This window comes from Lipophrys pholis (assembly GCF_963383615.2).
Source record: "Lipophrys pholis genome assembly, chromosome: 19".
Classification (NCBI taxonomy): domain Eukaryota; kingdom Metazoa; phylum Chordata; class Actinopteri; order Blenniiformes; family Blenniidae; genus Lipophrys; species Lipophrys pholis.
Genome location: NC_137647.1, coordinates 16,628,560 through 16,649,401, shown reverse-complemented (window position 1 = coordinate 16,649,401; position 20,842 = coordinate 16,628,560). Strand labels below are relative to the sequence as shown.

The following is a 20,842-nucleotide window of genomic DNA, read 5'->3' as shown; positions in this document are numbered from 1 at the left end:
CACTGCACGTTATCATAGCACAGTTTGGGAAGTCAATGCAACTTTCAGGCAATTTCATTAAACTTGCATTAATTATGTATGCCTAATTTATTGGTTTACATTATCAACATGTTTATCTTTCAGTAATTGCTGTTTAATTGGTGATTCGTCGAAATCTGTGAGCACCGATGCTGAGTGGCTTTTTATTTATTTTTTCCTTTCACTTTTGAAGTTATACTTGCCAAAGCAGAACTTTAGACATCCCACCTCCCCATATTCCTGTGACATATCACTCATTAAAAGAACAAAAGCGAGTGGTTTAATAATAAACACTATAAGTCGAGCTAAAATTAGAAGTGTACAGGACGTTTCTGGCTTTGAAGCCGACTGACTGTGCGAGAACGAGACACTGATTGCACAGTGTCAACCTCAGACACAGAACGAGAGGTGTCCACCTGTGCAACCCTCCTCCTTTTGGTCGGGGGGAACCAGAATGCTATAGACTCTAAGATCGTCCGTTTTACATGACAACGGTGCTCAGAGCCACTGAAAACGCAACTTTTTGAAAACTTTCCCACTGATACACGACTTCCGTGTGGACGGGAGGCACAAAGTCCTGATCGCAACCCCAATATAGCATCTGCGGGATGAGACAGGCCTTCTCGCCCAACATTAGTACACGAAAAGGATGAATGGTTACAAAAAATAGATGAATAAAAGTTATCTGAATACTGTTGGAAATCTTATGTAAATCCTTCCCTTGTGGGATTTACACCATATCCATATTGAGCCATACCAGTCGAGAACGGGTATCATTGAAGTACATTGTTGAAGTTGTTGTATAGTTTCTTTCATAATTCATCTTTTCTCTTTTATTACACTAAATATTCTTATTCTAGACTTGTAAAAACGGGATGAAAGAAGTTCTAAAGCTACATTGAAAGCCGACCGAGAATGAAATCACTCTGCTTGTAGGATTTATGTGCAAGGAAAAAACGCTGAGATGAGAGAATAGCATGTTTATTCATCATGTGGGATGACCTCAAATCATACCTCATACGCGTCCTTTCGACTCAACCGTGTGTCAATCTGAAAGAACTTAAAAGTCTGACGTATAACAAGATTTTCAAAATGATTAAGATCAGACTTTGCCATTTTAGTGAAAGAGAAAGTTTAGAATGGGTGTTTTGAAGCCCGCTAAGCCATGGCTGGGGATTTGCAGAAACACAAGCTGATTCAGGTCTTAGTCATTGTGAGAGAGTCACACAGGGTGGCATGTGAGAGGAGGCAGATGCAGAGAATCTCGTGGGGCAGCGGGGATGGAAAATCACCCATCGCCGCACAGAGGAGCGAATCTGTCGAGAGTCGAGATTTATGAGCGAATGATCCTCCTCCGAGGTGGCTGAAGAGGAAGTTCCTGATTCAGGTGGCAACATTAGATGGAATGATTACCTCTGCTCCCGACTCTTGTCTGTGGAAATGCAAAAAAGCCGTTGATCTGAGGATATTGGAATCGTGCGCGATGGCGCACATTTTCCCAAAAAGATTCTCACTCCATCGTTATGGACTTTGTAATGATTTTTTACTGCAGCTTCAGTCCCAGTTTAAGCGTCAGCTTCAACTTTGAAATGGGGTAGAATATGATTTTGGCTCTGCAAAGCAGGCCAACACTTGAATAAATTTAAGATGGAAATGCGGAGCCGTGCTGGAGAATCGGTGGAGGCAGATGTTTACGTCTGAGCTGTGGATCTCAGTATGTGCAGCTACTACGGCAGATGCATTGTCCTCATTTTCTGACCGTCTCACCCCTCCCTAACGGTTTTGACTGTCGGGGAAAAGAGGGGAACACAGGTGAACGATTGTACGCGATCCTTAATTTGGTGATTCTGTCGGATGTGTAGCAGCGAAATTCAGTGAGTGTTTATCCAACCTTGGGAGCATTTCCATGCCGATACATTACTAAATTATTTAATCGCAGATGAAGCATCAGTGTATGACATAAGAGTGTAGAGTTGCATCACATCTTCTGCTTCTTTCATTCTGGAGATAATTGTACACAGCTGCTGATAAAAAAAAAAAAAAGAAAAAAAGAAAAGGCTGCCAATTGTTTACTTTATCTCAGAGTTGGAGTGAGATCCGTTAATGGATTCGTTACCGTCCGGATCACAGCCAGCTGAGTGTTTAAAGAGGTTGATTGTTCCACAAGATCTCTTCTTGTCAGGAAACATTCCTTTAAAGTGTGTGTAAGTTACCTGAGGAAGAAAGCAAATTGGAGACCAGAGCAAAAGGAGAAATAGACTAGTATTTACCAGCAATTTTGTCTTTTTGGTCATTTGTAGGTGTTTAGGTGCAGCATATAATTACATTACAAGTATATAGTTATAATTAAGTTATAATTACAAGTTACACCGTAGACAGGATTGGTTTTCACACCAGATGCCTTTCTGTAATTTAAATCCAAGTCCCCCACACTCGAAGACGGGCCTGATTTTTTGATGAAACTCACTGTTTCAAGTAGATATATTATAATACATGGAACCAGGACAAATTAAAAGCTGTGAAAAAGGCTTTGATGAGAATAATATTTGGGACACTTGTTCAGAAAAAACTAAACGCCGTTTCATTTGCAATCATAGTCTCATCATCATCTTTTTTTTTTTTATTTTTTTTTTTAAGGTGAAACTCAGGAAGTTCAGCTTTGACCTAGAAATTGCAGATTACTGTGGGAAAAGTCCATGAGAGCATGAGATTAATCAAACGTCTCACACTCATATGGTTTAACATGGAAACCGTCTATACTACTTTTGCTATTCGTCAACAATTACTCTACTGCATGTCAGGTTTTTTTTTTTTTTTAATTTTAAAACCTTTTCCTAAACTAACAGTCAGATCCGTGTGCATTAAAGAAAAGAGCTTTTTTAACGGACAACATTCGAGGCCAATTTGCTTGCAAAAGTTGTGATAGTTGACACCATTTAGGCTCTTGACACAGCTGGTAATCATTCACTCAAATGAAGTGAAAAACCAATTAGTCAGTAGGAATCCAGACTTCACTTCATTTTTGCCAGTGCTCATATTTCCGCCACCAAAGTGTTGCGAACTGGTTTGGTTCAAACTGAGCTCATTTCTGTCGCACCCTTTCATTATGCAGTGTATAATTGTGGAGCGTCGTGTAACAGAAAAATGAATACGGCACTTCAGCGCGCACAAATTACAGCCCTTCAACCAAAAATAAACACACAGACTGCCATTGTAAATCATATAGGTTCATCCAGGTAGCTTTTTTCGCACCGTGAATTACCGTTTCAGCCGTTTTGCCAAATTCGGCGGTGATGACTGACAAACACAAATTTGTTCCTGCTTCCGGAAACGATGCCTCTTAAGCTGTGACAGTCTGATGAGCAGGTGAGGCTAATTTATCGCCGCTATCGTCTCTTGAGGCTGGAAACACTGTTGAACCACATAAGGCGGCGTGACCCCCAGCGGGAGGAACACCTGAAGGACGGCTTAGCGTGTCTTTCATGCGTGGAGTGCCTTGCCTGTACTCCGCCTGTACCTAAAACAAGCAAGAGGTAAAAAAAATGGGGGGGGGCGGGGGGGAGTTGTTAATGAGAGGTCGGATCCAAGTTTCCACTTTAGAGAGGAATTCCCCCAAGCGTGTAATCCTGGAAATGCAAATGACAGCAACAGTACATATTCATAGATGGGAAAATTGAGTCCTCATCTGTCCCAATAACACTGCAGGGTTCCTTCTGTGGATTTCTTTGAGTATCTCTACACCGAGTGGGAGGGGCCGTCTAGTTTGGAAGGTGGATTATACATGTTCTAAAGCTTGGGGAAATGTGCGAATAAATAAATAGTGATAAAGGCTTTTCTTAAATGTATGATTAGCATGTCATGCTTGCGGTTCAGTTATCTTTATACAGAGTGCTGCACCTTTGTGAAAACGGCTTCCCACCACGCGCCACATCAGCTCAGAGGATGACAAGTGTGAGGAGAGAGCGAGAGGAAGAGAGGGGAGCAAGACAGGGGAGGGGAGACGTAAAAAGTGCAGAGAGACTTGTGGAGAAAACACCAAGGGATGGCTGCACAGAAAAGCCTCAAAGTGGAAGTTGTGACTCTGGGAAAGTGAGACTCAGAGGTAAGTGTTCAGGCTTGGTGCTACAAAGGGCAGTATAGTGCTTACTTTGATTGAATCAATTGCTCTGTGTAAGTAGCTGCTGGTGCCGGCCTCCCCAGGGTGACAGAGAGGTCTACAGAGAGTGAACCAATCCAGCCATCCATGGCAGGAGAACAGGGAGGATTAACAGAGCAATGCATCATAGCTGCAGCAGCCGGTGATGTGTAGCAGACTGTATTTATTGACTCATTGACTGTATTGATTGTCTCATTTGATGAAAAGTCCAGAGACAACAGACAGACACACAGCGAGTTATGCAAAACCCAAATAATAATAAAGAAAAGATGATGGGTCATGTTGTTATTTCATTGCATGAGTAAATGAGCATTTCACAGCAAAGACCCTGTAATAGTCGACACAAGCACTTCCTGATCCTGCGATCAAGTGTTTGCTAGTAAACCTCAGATTACAGCACATTTCCCTGGCAGACATCATCTCATTCAAGTTAAGCACATACAGTAATGGCTTGGTAATTTACCTGGGCACGTATGTAGCTTTTTTTTTTTTTTCTTTTTTTCTTCCTTGACTGCAAATTCTCTCTGACATTGACATTGTTCCAGCGGCAGCAGTTTATTTAACACACCATTAATCTCTAACGACAGAAGACCCCGCCGCAGCAGATGTTTGGTAACAAACTTCTGCCGGGTCCTCTGGTGTTTTTCTGCACTCTCGTTGACTTGTATAACCGTGACATGAGGAGAGGTCAGGGGACCAAATGGGACCGCTGGGGTTAACTAATATTTCAGGGGTTAGCGGGGAATGATTTTTGTCGGCATGCGGGAGTGTTTGATGCACAGGAAGAAGATGAGTTCATCTGTAAAATTATACTAAAACCACTGATACTGCGCCACATCGGAGTGCACGGTCATCAGTATGCTAATGCTCAACTGTGCAGTGAAACAATCCAATTATTGAATGATGGCCACTGTACATCAGCTCTCTTATTGAATATGTGTGCAATTAATGAGTGCAGAGCAACCAGAACAGTGACACAGAGTAAATTAACACTTTGGTAAACTTAAAAGGATTGTCTTGACTCCGAATACGGACAACTGAAAGGATGAATACATGTTGAAGGATTATACTACTATATGTCTATCATTTTCTCTTTTCTGTCTCTTCTAAAGCAGCAGGACGGTGTTAAAAGAAAGAATACAGAGCACTTCATGGCCTTGGCCATTGAAATAGAATATCTTTTGTACTGAATGCTGGTGAGTGGGTGTGAGGGCAACAAACTGCAGGAAAGTAAAGGGAGAAGAAACAGGCAGAGTCTACCCTTAGGGCTCATGAGGTAAGGACACTTAACTCATCGCATGCATTGCCATAGTCAGCATGATATTCTTCTTTTATGTCAGTTCTATGCTTTAAAAACAAAAGGAATAAATCATCTCCTTTACACAAATATAAATATATTTTATGTTTAGTATGTACAATAATGATTTGCCATCATCATCAAAAAAAAAAAAAAAAGCATGTCAGTAAACCCTTGCTAATGGATACAGACACTGCAAAGACAGCCATGATTGATTGGTGTGCTTGAGCACTCTCTCTGAAGATGAAGCGAGACAATAGTCGTTTATAGTGAAGAAGGCTGGTGGTGTGGCTGAGCCGTGCCATGCTAGTCCTGAGAGCTGCGAGATTCACTGTCCTCCTCCAGCTCCCACTCAAAGTTCTGGCCAGTCATTTGGTAGAACATCATGTTAAAGGGCTTGTAGAACTTGTGCAGCCGCCGAATCACGTCCGGGTCAATTTTAGGGTGAGTTCTCCCTTTGGATTTGCCGAGGCATCTGGGAGTGCTGCTGTCCTCTGGCTTCTTCAGACAGGGAAATCCTTTAGTCTTATTGAAGTAAAAATGTTTGTCTGTGACAATCCTCTTCAGTCCCAAGAAGTCCTGCACTTTGGCCATCTCGCCCGCCGGGTCCACGATGAGTCTCTCCCCGCTGACAAAGTGCATTTGGGAGAGAGGGAAATACTGCATCCAGCTCTCCAGGTGAAGAGCGTATATTCCTATGCGCAGTGCACTCCACGAGGCGTCGATAAGCCCCAGCGTCCGGTTCTTAAAAGCGAGAACCTCAAAGGTGGAGATCTCTGGCTTCTTGGACAAAGTCTGTGTATAGTCTGAAATGGCTCTGGTGACAGGATTACGCACCACGATAATAAGCTTGATGTCCCTGGCCATGGAGTGGATGCGCTTTGGGGCATGGTTAGTCACAAAGTAGCTGGGTGTCTTCTCCATGGTGATCTGCCCCTCCAGCGTTGAAGGCATCAGGTCTCTGGGAAAAGAAACAGCAGAGGAAGGAAAAGGGGGGGGAGAGAAAAGGCAGCTTAGTACAGTATTATCCTCACCACCTCTTGCGGTGCAAATGGAATACCCAAGGACACAGTGCAAGCAAATTCGGTACATTTATTAAGCAGTACATTATTTGAAATTACAAGTGAAAATAACTGTTATTATCACTGGACATTATGTTGTGAGGAGAAACATACAGCTAATTACATCCGCGGAGTAATATGCAAGAGATAAAAGAAGGAAGATGAAACGGCAGGCAAGCAAGTATGCTCATTGCTTAATTGACTCCATCTGTGTTACTCCAGGAGCTGTTTTGGAACTTTAATAATGAGTTCACTGCATATCATTAATACCGGGGTGCCTGGGGTATTGTTTTGTCATACATTTATTATGCATGCCAGGCTCAGACTCTGTGCAGGCAGTTTTATTTCCAATGCACATGCACTTCTCCGGCAATGGGCACAGGCAGCTCTTTTCTTTTCCTCTTTGTGCTGTGGTTAAGGTTAGGGGCTGTTCGTTGAAGGCAGCAGTGATTAATTATCAGAGTCAAGGTGATAATTTGTGGTACAGTTGAAATGTCCCCAACTTGAGAAATTTATCTCGGAGGGGGTAACGGAAAGCCTTTTGCCACCGCCGCAGATATTATGATCAGCTCGGTCTGTGAGGATAATTTGTACAAGAGGACAGTGCAGAGGCAAGTATATCACAGAGATGCAAGTCTTGTTTCTGCAGTTCATATTTTTGTATCAATAATAAAGCATAGCAATCGCCTCAAGCAAATCCTTATCAAATGTTTACACTGATGTTCGTTCCAATCCGTACTGTTTTCTTTGTTCGTAGGCTATGTGATTCAGTGCTAAATTGGTACATTAAATCCTCTGTGAGACATGCAGATTATTTAACTACTGACAAATACAGGCACCGGAGCTCTGCAATATCACGTAAAAAAAAAAAGAAAAAAAAAAAGAAGAAGCAGAATCCAAGAACAGGCTGTTTTTCCTCCCTTCCAAATTAAGTAATGTTTGCTTGGAAATTAATGTATAAACAGCCAACCAAAATCCAAATGGTTTCATCCGGAGACTCACAGAGTTATTGGAGGAAATTGTCCATAATTCTGGTATAAAAGCTATTTCCCTCCACCAGCAATATTTTTTCCATTAGACTGCCCTGCGCCACAAACCTACAGTTGTTACGATATAGTCACATCAATCACTTGCATCTTGGACATATTCTAAATTAACTGTTCTCGGGCAAAGAATCCAATTTACTCTGCTAAACATAAGAGCTGTTATGCACATATCGACCACCCTCACACACATATGCACCCATGGATACTGGGGCTGAAAGTCTCACAAGTGGCCTGGTAATTGCATCTCAGTAACAGTATTGCCTTCCTGATGGGTAATTTCCCCCCGGATTATGTTTGTCTCTTGACAGTATAGAACTGTGGTTACTTCTAAGTCTGTAATGGGATATTAGACATATCTACAGATAGCACGCTGACTTGAAAGAGTATTAGTTTTCATTATTTTCCATCACTTTGCAGTTTGCACACTTCCTCCGTTTACGGTAATGAATGGCTAAAGACTTTTGTAACCTTTCAAGGACTTCAAGGCTCTCTCTGCAGTTTTACTCCAAGGTACAGTAGGTGGTCTGAGTGTGCGTGCAACATCCCCATGCAGTATAAAAATGCTCACGGTGAATCACCTTGAAACAACCAATATCCTACTGTATGGACATTAGCTGCAGCGTCTCACCAGCAGTCTTTGGGGCATATCCAATTGACAGGACAGATGTACAGTGCTCAAGGTTGTTTCTTTTTTTTCTTTTTTGGTGCAGGCATATACCAAGCTATTTTCCTAATCGGACTCAATGGTAATCATACATTTAATTATAAAACAATAGGAATAGCACAAGCCAAGCACTTTGTTATTGCGCTTTTGATTGGGAATCGGTCATGGATCATGTAGATCTAAAATGTCAGTGGGACAGTGAGGCAGGACGAGAATCAAAATGCTGATAAACAAGCTAATTCCTCTGTGCATGGCAAATGACTCCTCTGGCCTTGCAGTCTACTGGAACTGAAGTAAACAAGAGCAAACAGTTAACTCTTTTTCTTTTTTTTCCCTTCACATCAGCTGCTCAGCTCAACACAGGTCATTCAGGTGGGTAGCTAAATAAAATCCATAGCGCTAAGGAGGCCCTGCTTACCATCTGCTGTTTACTGCCTCAGACCAAGAACATAGCACAGAACATTTATTTTGATGCTTTTCAACACATGTCCAAAGCTTTATTTACATAGCAAATGCAAGTGTGAAGACACAGCAAAGGTGCCTTATACTTGGAGCAACTTTTAATTATCTCTTCCACATTCCACATATGCCTTTTCAAAGTATGTCATCTATTTAATCCTTCATCCATCTTCTATACGCGCTATCACGGGGGGGGGGGGGGGGGGGGGGGGGGGGGGACCGTATCCCAGCAGTACCAGGTGAGGAAGTCAGGAGACGCCCTGAACAGTCAATCACAAGGTAACATTCAGACAGGCAGACGATCACTCACACACTTACTCATTGTAGAATATAGTATGCCTTCAAAATAAAATAAAATCTGCTGTTAATTTGATGTAGAAACCATAATTCAGAATAACAAGAGCCACCGATCCATATTCCGTCCAACTTAGCGAACAACCTCACATATACGGCCAATTTAGAATCTCAAATCATCTTTATGCACATAACACTGGGACTATAAAAGGAAATCAAAGTAAGGAAAAAAAATAAAAAATCACACATTGGAATAACGTGCAAACTGGGTTTAATACAATGTGCATGAATAAATGGTAGATAAAGTTTCAAATACACAAGATCTTTATCATAGTTATCAAGCATTATCAAATATATTCAACTAGGCCGTAGATAAGAAATGAAATACATGTGAAACAGTATCTAAGTAAATAAGTAAATAAGGTGCGCGTGTGTGTAAAACTATGAACAAAGTATAAAATGCACATGGCTGGAGCCCACTATCATGAACAGATTTGATCAGTGGATTTCAGAATTGATTGATTGGTTTTAGAATTAATTTTGAGGAATTTTTAAACAGCGTTTTTATTATTTACAACAACTATCAGCTACTTATAAGATAGTTTGCCGTCTGAGATAATCTAGTAGCGTCCTCGTCAAATCCTGACACATCCCAAAAGACGAGTGAATTTGCTGCTCCGACCCTCCAGTTGTAGAACTAATGACCTGATTCTGTTTTCTCTGTCAAATATTCCTAAAATTCACATTTTTTTCCCTCCAAATTTCCTATAATTTTGTCCTGGGTTTGGATGATTTGTGATTTCTGGAAAAGTACCACATACAACACCACATGAGGACTAAGACCACCACATGTAAAATCTGAAGGCATTTACTTGGAAAACATTAACCTGTCGTGTATCCATCTGATGCCGTCAACATGTCTTGTGACCGCATTCTTTAGAACGTGGCCCCAGAAGTCACCAGAGCCAGGCAAAATATAAAACAAGAGAAAATCAACATTTAAAATTGCATTTTCTCCCGCTGCATTAAGGTTGTGTTCTCTAACTTAGGAAGGAAATCCATTTCACACCCACTCCACATGAAATTCTCCTCTGGAGGATGCCCAGTCGCCTCTGAAGGTTGATTCATCATTCTGAACGTGCGGTATACCAAATCACATCAAATTTTTGTGTTTGTTAAGGCAGAAACTAATCTTCGCAGATAATCACAACTCTTCATGCCTAAACGCCCACCGCAAAAGTGCTCTGGAACATGCCCGAGCATTTAACTCAATGTTTCATTATGCTCTGTCAAACTGCTGCATGGGGGAATATTTTTTTGAGGCATGATGAGGTGAGGGATCACGCTAATTTACATTCCCAGATACTAATAGGTCTAGATCGTTTTTTTTTTGTTTTTTTTGTTTTTTTCTTTTTGAAGAAGAGTTCTCCAGAGGACCTCGGTTGTTTCTAATAAACTCTGGCAGAGGAATAAAAGCTCCCTCCGCTTCTCATTTGGATTGATCACATCTCAGCTGCAGATGATCAATCCGCTGGGCTTCCTCCACGTCATGTCAAATACAATCAATTATTCTAAAGGAGTCCACTCATAATAAGCTCCCGAGCCCTCGGAGAGCATGGTTTAGACTAGAGACTGCTCCAGTGATGCAGGCGGCTCCACTCCGATCCTGTAAATGATTAAGAATAACAACAAGATGATAATACTCACAAAAATGTGAACAAAACACCCTTTGATGGAAATTTATTGGTGCCTTGCTTGGAGTGCCGGCGAACAGTGCATTGGAAAATAAATGGAAATTGTGTGAAGATTTTCTTTTGAGTGCTATTGCAAATATCAATCAAGGGTGTGAGCGACTATTCATCAGCAACAGTCAGTCAGGACATTTGAAGTGAGAGATGCTGTGGTCAGTTTGCAATGAATAATCCAATTATTTCACCTTGAGTGACATGTTTGTGATTACCGCCGCACGGAGAACAAAGGCACGGCTTTGCTGCAGAGTGGAGGAAAAAAAAAAAAAACAACAACAAACAAGCAAACAAACAAACAAAACAATTGCCAAATGAGTCATTCTTTGCTCGGCTCTCAACAAGTGGAAAAGCGTACACGTTTGGCTCGAATAAAAACCAAAAGAAAACAAGCCCACGGGCCAGTGCAAGAGGTCCTGGTGGGTCTGTTGTGGAGTGGGAGGCATTGTTTTGTCACGGTTAAGGTGCAACTTTTAGGAGGAAAACAAATACAGAGTAAGCTGCCATTCTGAGCAATCAGATCACTCTCAAGTAATGGCAGAGATTTAACTGTGGGTTTGTTTTTCCTCAACTCAATCCTGACCTCAACAGCCACGTGCGGTGGAAGTATCCCCTTGGTGGCTTTGCCTTTGAGCAATTGACTGGATTCAGTTATGTAATACAAATATAAACGCAGAAAAATGTATAGAAATAAAACCGCGCTGCCTGTTGCCAATTAACCTAATTGGTTCCAAATGCTCTCCCAGCTGTTTTCTAATAGTACCTCTTACCTTTTGTGGGGTTTTTTTTCTTTTTTTCTGTTTTTATCACCATGTCCCAGCAAATTCGTTATTTTTACCAATAGATTTATGACCAGTGATGCCGGGAACGCTCATATGACCACTTTTTTCAGTAACGAGTAATCTAACACGTTACTATTTCTAAACCAGTAATCAGATTAAAGTTAGTTCTCCAAGTCACTGTGCGTTACTATTGCAGCGTCCCGCAGGATGAGTTTCTTCTTTATAAAGCCACTTTATTATTAAACAGAACCGGGCCGCTGCTTTGTTCTCCTCCAAACGGACACACACACGCACACGCACACACACACACACACACACACACAGAGTTTCCGCACCATGCGCTGCAAGCTCACCTGACCCGCCCCCTTCTCCACTCTCAGCCTATCACAGGTCAACTCGCTCAGGTAACACAAAACTATTGGAACTAACAAACATACAAAGGTTTTTCAATAAACCGTATCATTGCATCAAGAACACAACTGCAGAGATGTTACACTATTTTTTGTAATTTTCCTGAGTAAAAAGATATATTGGATCTCAGTGGATCTACAAAGACTCAAACATTTGGAACTGAACAATGTAGTATTTTACTTTAAGAGTGATACAACGTCAACGTCAAAATCCGGAAATTATTTTAGATTTGTGAACATTTCAACATCTGCGTGGGAATCCTGACCCTCCACACCAAACAAACCAAAGTGGGAGCTATTGAGGAGGGAGGTTATGTTATCCCCCCCCCCCCCAGCCTTGTAAATGTAGAAAATGTATATGCGCATTAAAAATACATAAAGGTTTTGGCAGTGCATGACGAACATCAAACTAAACTATTTGATTCTGATATTTCATTACACAACAGTCAGTGTCCTAAAATAATTCCACAGAAATGTATTCTTCATCTGGGAAAAGTGCCGGAGCATTTTACATGAACTCGGCCTACCTACAGTTTCGATTGCTCCTGAGACTTGGCAGTTTTTGGCCCACCGGCCGTATGTTTGATAACCCGACATTAAATTGTGTGTTTCAGGTGAATTTGTGACTCCAAACATTTTTGAATGAGAATGTGTGCGACTTCAGACTGGATAACAGTAAAGTGGTTTGATGGCGATACAGAAATCCACACATTTATTATCATTTGTATGAAATTACGGCTAAGTGTGAATATATATGTGGGTAATGGTGACAGAGGAACAAACAATATGCTTCCTTAAGAGCCGTGACGCTTGATATATCTCCCTCTTTGCATTCATTTCAGTAAAAGGTTTCTTCCCCTTATACTCATTCGTTTCCTCCATGCATACCACATCATAGCTAATCCTTTTTTTTTTTTTTTTTTTTTTTTAAAGGATTGAATCATTTATCGAGTATCTCTTTCTTTTGTTATCTGGTAGTGTAAGAGGCCTTTCAAACAAAACGCGAAGAAAAAAAATGCATCACCTTTTTTTTTTTTTTCTGTTAAAAGCATGAAAAAGAGAAGATGTGGTTGAATGTGTTTAATATTTAATCTGCATGTTGAAACTTTTGAGTGCTGCTGTAGCAGAGGTAGAACACTCTTTATTGCTGCCATGATTATTATAGCAGACCACGACTGCCACGGAAATAATTCATTATAGGCTTTTTTTTGTGTTTTGTCCTGCCTCTATCCTCAATTCCGAAACTTTATTTGTTTTCTGCTTGTATTTGTTCTTGTGCTGCCTATACTTTGGCTTCCATGCATATCCTTATTCAATTCTTCGTCCTTACACAGACTTTTATTGCAATTTGTGGTGTGCTGATTAACTCCACTGCATCATTCTAAACTATTTAGTTTCCCATTTATCATCTCGATCTGCTCTGTTCGAGTTTGGTCTCTTGCCTTTGTGAAACAGCTGGAAGAAACTCAAACCGGCACAAGAACAAGGTACATGCTTCACAGAGGAATGAGAAGTGAACCTGAGTTTCTCCTCACTGAGGGAAAAGTGCTACTCACTACACTGAGTCACCCTGTACTAAGACATATTTGGAAAATCTTCTACACAAAATGAGTGATTACAACACCCACCATTTGCAGGCCTTGAAAACCTCCTTAGTCAGCCTCTGACTATGAGTAACTGGGTCCCACATTACTTTCCTGCCAAAGCTGCATTTTTGGTTAATTCACATGGAGATTTCTCCTCCCTGGTTTGAAGTGGGTGACTTGGACAATGTGATGTTGCATATCAGGAGTATATGAATCAGACTCTGGGGACAGTGAGTGGGTTAGTAATTAAAAGAGATTATCTGTTTTTTTCTTCGAATCTTTCATAAGGACTTTGGATTTTATATATTTTAAACATTTTAATGCATTCGAGACCCAGCGTGTTGAGAGGTCTTAAGTCGTCCTGTAATTATATTTGTGCAACAATCCTGAGCGAGCAGGGGGGAAATTTGAGCGCAGAAAAAAAGCTTGAGCAAAGAAAAACTTGATCTTGTTAAAAAAAAAAAAAAATATATATATATATATATATATATATATATATATATATGTATATTTTTTTACATTCACAACTATCCACATACATGTACATTAATTGTGTTTTTTTATTTGCTCTTTCTAGCTCTTCCTCAACGTCTAAACTATATTCGCTCTCAGCTCTGCCTTTACGCTTGACTTGGCACAGTGCTACAAATGTGCCAGGAAAACAAGCCAATCACAGACTTGCACAGGATCGTTCTGATTGGCTGATTGTATCCAATCAGGTCGCTCTTTCAGCCGCCTCTCTGAAGTACTGATAAAAAAAGATACCTAGATCAAATGGAGTTTTGCGGTTTATAGTGGATTACGACATATGTTTGATGAGTCCTTTATTTTATGTGTGGTTTCACTACACAAACAACAGCACCCACTAGTGGCCCAGCATGCTAACTACATCATTTTCTGTGTTCCTGCTGTTTCTATGTAAACAGACATGGTTTTCAAAACATTTTCATGTAAACGCAAAACTTTTCTGGCGCAAAAATACCAAAAAAACGACGCGCTTTCACTTGAAACGTCATGTAAGTTAAGCTGCTCTATGTTTGGACTCCTGGCAGACATTCAGCTGAGCTACTCTCACGCGACTCCTCACATTTATATAATCTTGCTCTCTCCTTCCTAAGCTGTATGTTCTCACCAGAAAACATGTTTTAAACAGTTCTTTATCCTGTGCTTTCCTCTCCTCCTTGTCCCTATAACCCCGGCTTAGTTAAACCAGATGGCCGTCACCTCGGAGTCAGATTCTCCCAATTAAAGAGTTTCTTCATTCTCAGTTTTGCTTGCTGATACGGACTTGTTGAGATTTTCTTTATATCATCATATATTAAAAAGAAAGGGTGAAGCTGGTGTTGCTGATGATATCAACACTGCTTCAATGACTCCATCCTTATCATAGTGTTATTCTTTTTCCTTTGCATTAATCACAGATCAGTCAATCAATTTACATTTCTTACTAATTAGTTCTTGTGAACAGTGGTGGGATTCATGCCAGATCATGTAACGGTATTGCTAAAGTGATGAGTAAACCGTGTGTGTGCTCACTGCTCGAAAGACTTTAACTGTGCAACTAATTAAAACACAACGCGGCACCCCCTCTCTAAATAAAGCCATTATACATGTACTTCTGCAGTACTGCAGGCTTCAGCAGAATAGTTGAGGACAGAAGTGACAGCTGGTCCTGATCAAAACCTTATTCCCCACTCACTTCCTGAGATCCCCCAAAGACCATCCCACTTCCAACAGTGGGCGAGCCAGGTACTTCTCTCCCCACATCACCAGACTGCAGTGCTGAGATCTGACGCCGTGTTCAGATGCCCTTTGGACATAAAACATCACGGGATAAAGTGTGGCAATGAGGGGAGCTCGGAGGATGTTTGGAATGCTGTACCACCCTGCATCATTAGTACATAACGGCGGAAAAAATGTGTCTATTTTTATCCATATTAAAGTCCGGAGAGAGAATGGAGGCAATCTTATCTGAAATCAAAGACTCTGAGGATATTGCTTTCTCCCTCCCAATTTCAGAGTCGAGTCATCGCTGTACTTGCGATGAAAAAGAGCTGATTTCTCTTCATAAATCTGGAAATAAGCATACAGTACAGACCCCAAACCTGAAATAATATCCTTACATAATAGCTCATCTGTGCTCTAATAAAACAACAACAGTTGTTGCCACTCATGTGAAAGATGATTGCTTTCCTTTATTGTTCTTTACTTGTTTGTTTATTTGCCTTTGGATGAGCTGATGAGAGCACTTCAGGCTACACTCACTCAATTTGATCACAATTGCTCTCAATATTGTGTTATTGATGTTGGCACTTGGGGAAAAAAAAAGAAAGAAAGAAGAAAGGAGTCATTGTGATGTGCTGGTCCCAAACAGGCGCGAACACGCCCACAGAAAAATGAGCAGTTGTCACTTATACTGTCATTTATTTCCAAAGTTTGAACACAAGAAGCCAACAACCACTTGAAACACAACGGCTACATGTTGCGTGATACAATACCATAAAACGTTTTATATTTCAAATAAAAAAAATATTGAGCCAAGCTGATACATTCATTAATTTTCCAGCTTTATTCCCTTAAACTCTTATCAAAACCTGCATCGCTCAAAGAGACGCGCACAACGGCCGGCTCTAATTGAAAGTCACACCTGAATACATCAGAGTCAAAAGGCTAAAATTTACATCCCGGATATGTTGCAGATTCAGCTCAGTTAAGCAGAACCAATTAATATGACAGTTTGAACATGATAGATTTCCTTTCCTTGTGAAAAATGGCCAAGACTTCCTGATCCAGTCATTTTAAGTTGACCGTCGAAATCAACTCTGCAGCTGTTTCTCTGCAGCCTATGAGGCATTCTCTTATACATCTACATGTAGCCTTCTATTAACTGGGTTTTGAAGTAATTGATGTTCAGAACTGAACTTTGTGTAACTTTTCCAGATGCGATGAAAGGCGTTCGTCAGATTCTGTAGCTCTAATTCCCAGTTACACACTACAAATCGAGCCCGTAGTGACACAGCGTCTCGCAACGTGACACGACTGAGGGGCATCAATTATTGTGCGGATAAACAAGTGGGTTAGAGAAGAAATAAACGGCTGCTTTTCATTATAGCAATGCCATATGGCTGAAACCATTAACAGGAACAAATGGAATAAAATGGATCATTAAAGTCGCCAAATTGAACTGCGTTTCTGTCTGATTACATTTTCTGTAAAAAGCCAGGAAAATTATTTTCTTTTTAATTTCTACAATGATGCGTACGTCCTTTACAAACTCATTTTGCATGATGTACTATCAGTACTGCATCTCTGTATTTTGCCATAATCGTGTTAGTGCACTATAAAAGCCTAAAGGACATATTTCATATCAGAGAGGAACACTTGTGCGGAGCTATCTGTTAAACACCTGAACATTTCCAGGAAATTACCCATCACAGTCGGTATTTTCCCTCCATTTTCCCTCCAAATTAATAGTGAAGCTCTAGGTCAGTCTGACTCCGCAAACTCTTTTCTTTTTCCATGCAGGGCATTTTTGCGCATAGCAGGCAATACAGACAGGACTTTTGGCACATCTCTGCTTTTTAGATAAGTTTACCGTAACTTAGTAAATGTCAAGATGAATGTCAGGAAAGAATTTACAGCGGTGAAACCTGTTATATTTGCAATTTTATTTTTTCATATTATTCAATGTAGTATTTTTCATAAAATCCAAAGAAAATGTCACTGTCAGGCCTCAGCGGGAAACCTTTAAAGTTTCTTTCAGAAAATATAAAAATGGTTGATTTTGGGTAAAGTTATAGATTTTGTTTCTCGCCATCAGGGAACAAATACACATTTTTACCTATTTATTAAATTAGTGTCATCACATAACCTGGAATGCGTCTTTCTGGACAGGAAGAACATGCAGACTCCTCACAGAAAGGCCTGCCAGCCCACGTTTATTAATCCAGCCAGTAAAGAAAACATCCAAACATTCAAAGTGTGACGCATCGAATAAATAATTTCTAACCTCAGAGTCTGTCGAGTTATGGTAAATAAAAAGGAGCCACTTACAAATACTACCGAGGCTCCAGCAATTAGCCGAAATAGAGAGATTAGTGGTACAAGCAAACGGAAAGGAACGGGACTTCGACTTCTTTTAGTGAATTTGTGTGTATTCATATATATGTGTGTGTGTGTGTGTGTGTGTGTGTGTGTGTGTGTGTGTGTGTGTGTGTGTGTGTGTGTGTGTGTGTGTGTGTGTGTGTGTGTGTGTGTGTGTGTGTGTGTGTGTGTGTGTGAAGGTGATAATTGAAAACGCAGACAGAGATCTGTCTTTCTAACAGTTTTTAAGAGTGACGATGTATACCAGGCTTTGGCTGGTGGTCTGTCAGCAAATTCCTAAGTGGTCCGTGGAGTTAAACTTGTATATCTCAGCTGCTTTTTATATCCTTCAGCTGGTGAGGATGAGGTCAGGTCTGGATTATCTGCGTCACTTTCTGTAAAGTGTTAAAAGATTATTTTTTGATGATTTGTGTGTGTGTGTGTGTGTGTGTGTGTGTGTGTGTGTGTGTGTGTGTGTGTGTGTGTGTGTGTGTGTGTGTGTGTGTGTGTGTGTGTGTGTGTGTGTGTGTGTGTGTGTGTGTGTGTGTGTGTGTGTGTGCTTTACCTCTTTGTTATGCATCCATTAAGTCATTAAGATCATTACCACGACAGGCTTTTATCTGCAGAGTCTCTTCCTGGTCTTTTCTCTTTAATATCTTACTTCCTAAATGGACTCATTGAGGTGATTTAATGAAGAACTGTAGTGGACTAATAACTGAATAAAAATGTCATCGAATCGTAATTCTTCATCATGTCCACTGCAGTCGCGTCTCCATCAGTTGAAGTGCCTCTGACGCCTCGTGACTCGTGTTTGACCCTCTTGCAGTAATGGCCAAACAAACCACGGCACGCCGTCACGGAGGGGCATTAAAATGTGTACCGATGCCATTATTTAGGTTGTGGTCCCACTTGAAGGGCTTTAAAATAAATTCTTAAAAGCAAAATGCTCGTGAAATGTTTGCTCAACCATTCATCCCCGAGACTGGTCGGCAACTAAAAGTGACAAACAGGAGTGATTTTCTCTCTTTCTTTGCGGAGGGGGGGGTCGGGCGAGTGTGTGTGTGTATCTGTGCGGAGGCTGCCGGAGTGCATGATGTCAAACGGCTTCAGGCGATGCACCGTCGTATTTATGGTACTGTGCCGACAGTCCTGTGAAAACATTGTATTTCATTTTAAATGTGGTGTGGCTCATGTATGATAAGTCACAGTGGAGTGATCTGTTACCTCTGCTGACGTCATGCTTACTTCACACTGCAGGTGTGTCCATCATTTTAATACCCGGTGGGCTTTGGATAATCATCCATCCATCCATGCATCTTACTATATTGTATTTCTTATATTTGTCTTTGAGTCTCCGGTGCACGCTCGAGAATATGTATTTTGCTCCTTGCGTGCCGAAGAACCTCCCAGATATTTTCTCCTGACAGACCAAGAGACACTAAAAGAAAATAAAAAGAGGGAGGTATTAAATAATCTGTATCTATTACCTTTGAAGGACGGCTTTACCCAGCGTCTGTCTCTGTTTATGTCCGGTGCAAAGTGCAGTGTGCTGCAAGAGCACCGCTGATACCAATCAAAGCCAGTGGCACAAGTTAAAATCTCTCCAGCTGCTGTGACACGTCGTCCGGGCAAAGTGACCCATCTTACTGTACACAGTTAAATATTAATGCGGGCTGTGGCAACAGAAGATAGAGAGGGCATGGGAATGGTTTCCTCAGGGATGTGACAGGAAAAGGAGAAAAACAAGAAGAAGCTGATGTTGGGACGTAACTTATCGGTGCTAATTTTAGAATCTAATGGAGCTTCCTAATTTCAGGCCCTTGTTCCTTGAACAGCAGGTTAGATCACCATCAATGAATCAATCGCTGGTTCATCTGTGTCGTGTTTTGTTAACCCGAACAAAGGGGCTCCAAATTAAACCTTTCAAAGATGATACTAATCTAGCATGTGGGACACAAAATGGATGAAAATGAACAACAACAACAGTCTACAGGATTCTACATCCAGACGAAGGAGAGCAGAACACTGGGTGTATTCGGCTCTCCTTCGTCTGGATGTTGAACTGTCCGTCCATCACAGGGCAAACACAGAGTGACGCTCAATCACCAGCATTGTCATCAGTCAGACATCATTTTTGCATTTTTATTTCAGAAAAGTTTCATGTTCATATGGAAACGTTTCGAAGACTGTGTCCTATTACGAGGAAACAGCCAAAATGCTGAAGCATTATTTTCAGCGTTTCAGTGAGCATGCCAGGCGCTATTGGTTGTCTTTGTAATGACACACATGCACGCAGAGGACAACGTGCTATAAATATTAACTATGGGAGCGTGCAGATATTCGTACGGACGGACGTCACAATTGAATTGTTATCACAGGTGACTCTCAACCGTAAATCTACCAAGTCCCAGGAGAATATGAACTGGGAGTGATAACGCTCTGGAGGCCGCCGTGTTTGTTATTGTGGAGCTACGCTCACGCATGTGCAGAGGAACTATTTACTTTGACCATGGTGCACACAGCATTTCAGAAGGCGTTATGCTTTACTCACTGTTTCCATGGAGATGGAGTGGGCACATTTTCAAAAAAGTTCCACCTTGGGATCCGCTTTCACAAAGTCGCCTTTTCAGTGGCCCCCAGCACCATTGTGTAAACGGACATCCAAAACGCAATGGAACTTTTTCTCTTTTCACTTATATGTTGTCGTGGAAACGCAGCCTTAGATAATATCCACAGGAAAAAAAAAAAAAAAAACATGCAAATTCTTCACTAATCCAGGTTTTCCTACTGCGATGTGAAGAATTATTCACTTGTGCCATCATAGTCATATTACAGTAAGATTACTCATGCTATCATTATTCTATGTTGTTTCCACTTGAATACAAAACTGTGAATTGCAAATCCTACAATGATCTTGAAACCACAAGGTGTGGTTTTCAATTTCCTCGGGTGACTCACAGGGCCTGGGTCTTCAGGAATTAGTCTCAGCCTTTCTCTATTCAACAGTTTGCATGAATTAGTACGTGTCAGACAGAAAATACAAGCTTTCAGCTTGTTAGCCTGGTCGTTATCCTGGTTGGGGGTCCTCATCCAGCAGCTTCTACACTTGGATATGGTATGAGTTCCTTTTTGCTTCATGTCTGAAGACAAAATGATTCCTAGACTGAGAATAGACCTTCGATTTCTTATGGTCAACAATTCTCAATTGTCTTGTAATTGGTCATTTTATCTGGCAAATGCA

General features: G+C 41.0%; 1 protein-coding gene across 1 annotated transcript in view; it reads right to left on the bottom strand.

The window, feature by feature from the left end:
- Positions 1 to 4,318: 4,318 nt before the first annotated feature.
- Positions 4,319 to 20,842, bottom strand: part of hs3st4 (heparan sulfate (glucosamine) 3-O-sulfotransferase 4) — a 91,668-nt gene continuing 75,144 nt past the window's right edge. Inside the window, exon 2 of the mRNA XM_080487972.1 lies at positions 4,319 to 6,432. Within this exon, the coding sequence (XP_080344098.1) occupies positions 5,778 to 6,432 (655 nt within the window). The 3' untranslated portion in view covers positions 4,319 to 5,777. The remainder of the gene's footprint in view (positions 6,433 to 20,842) is intronic.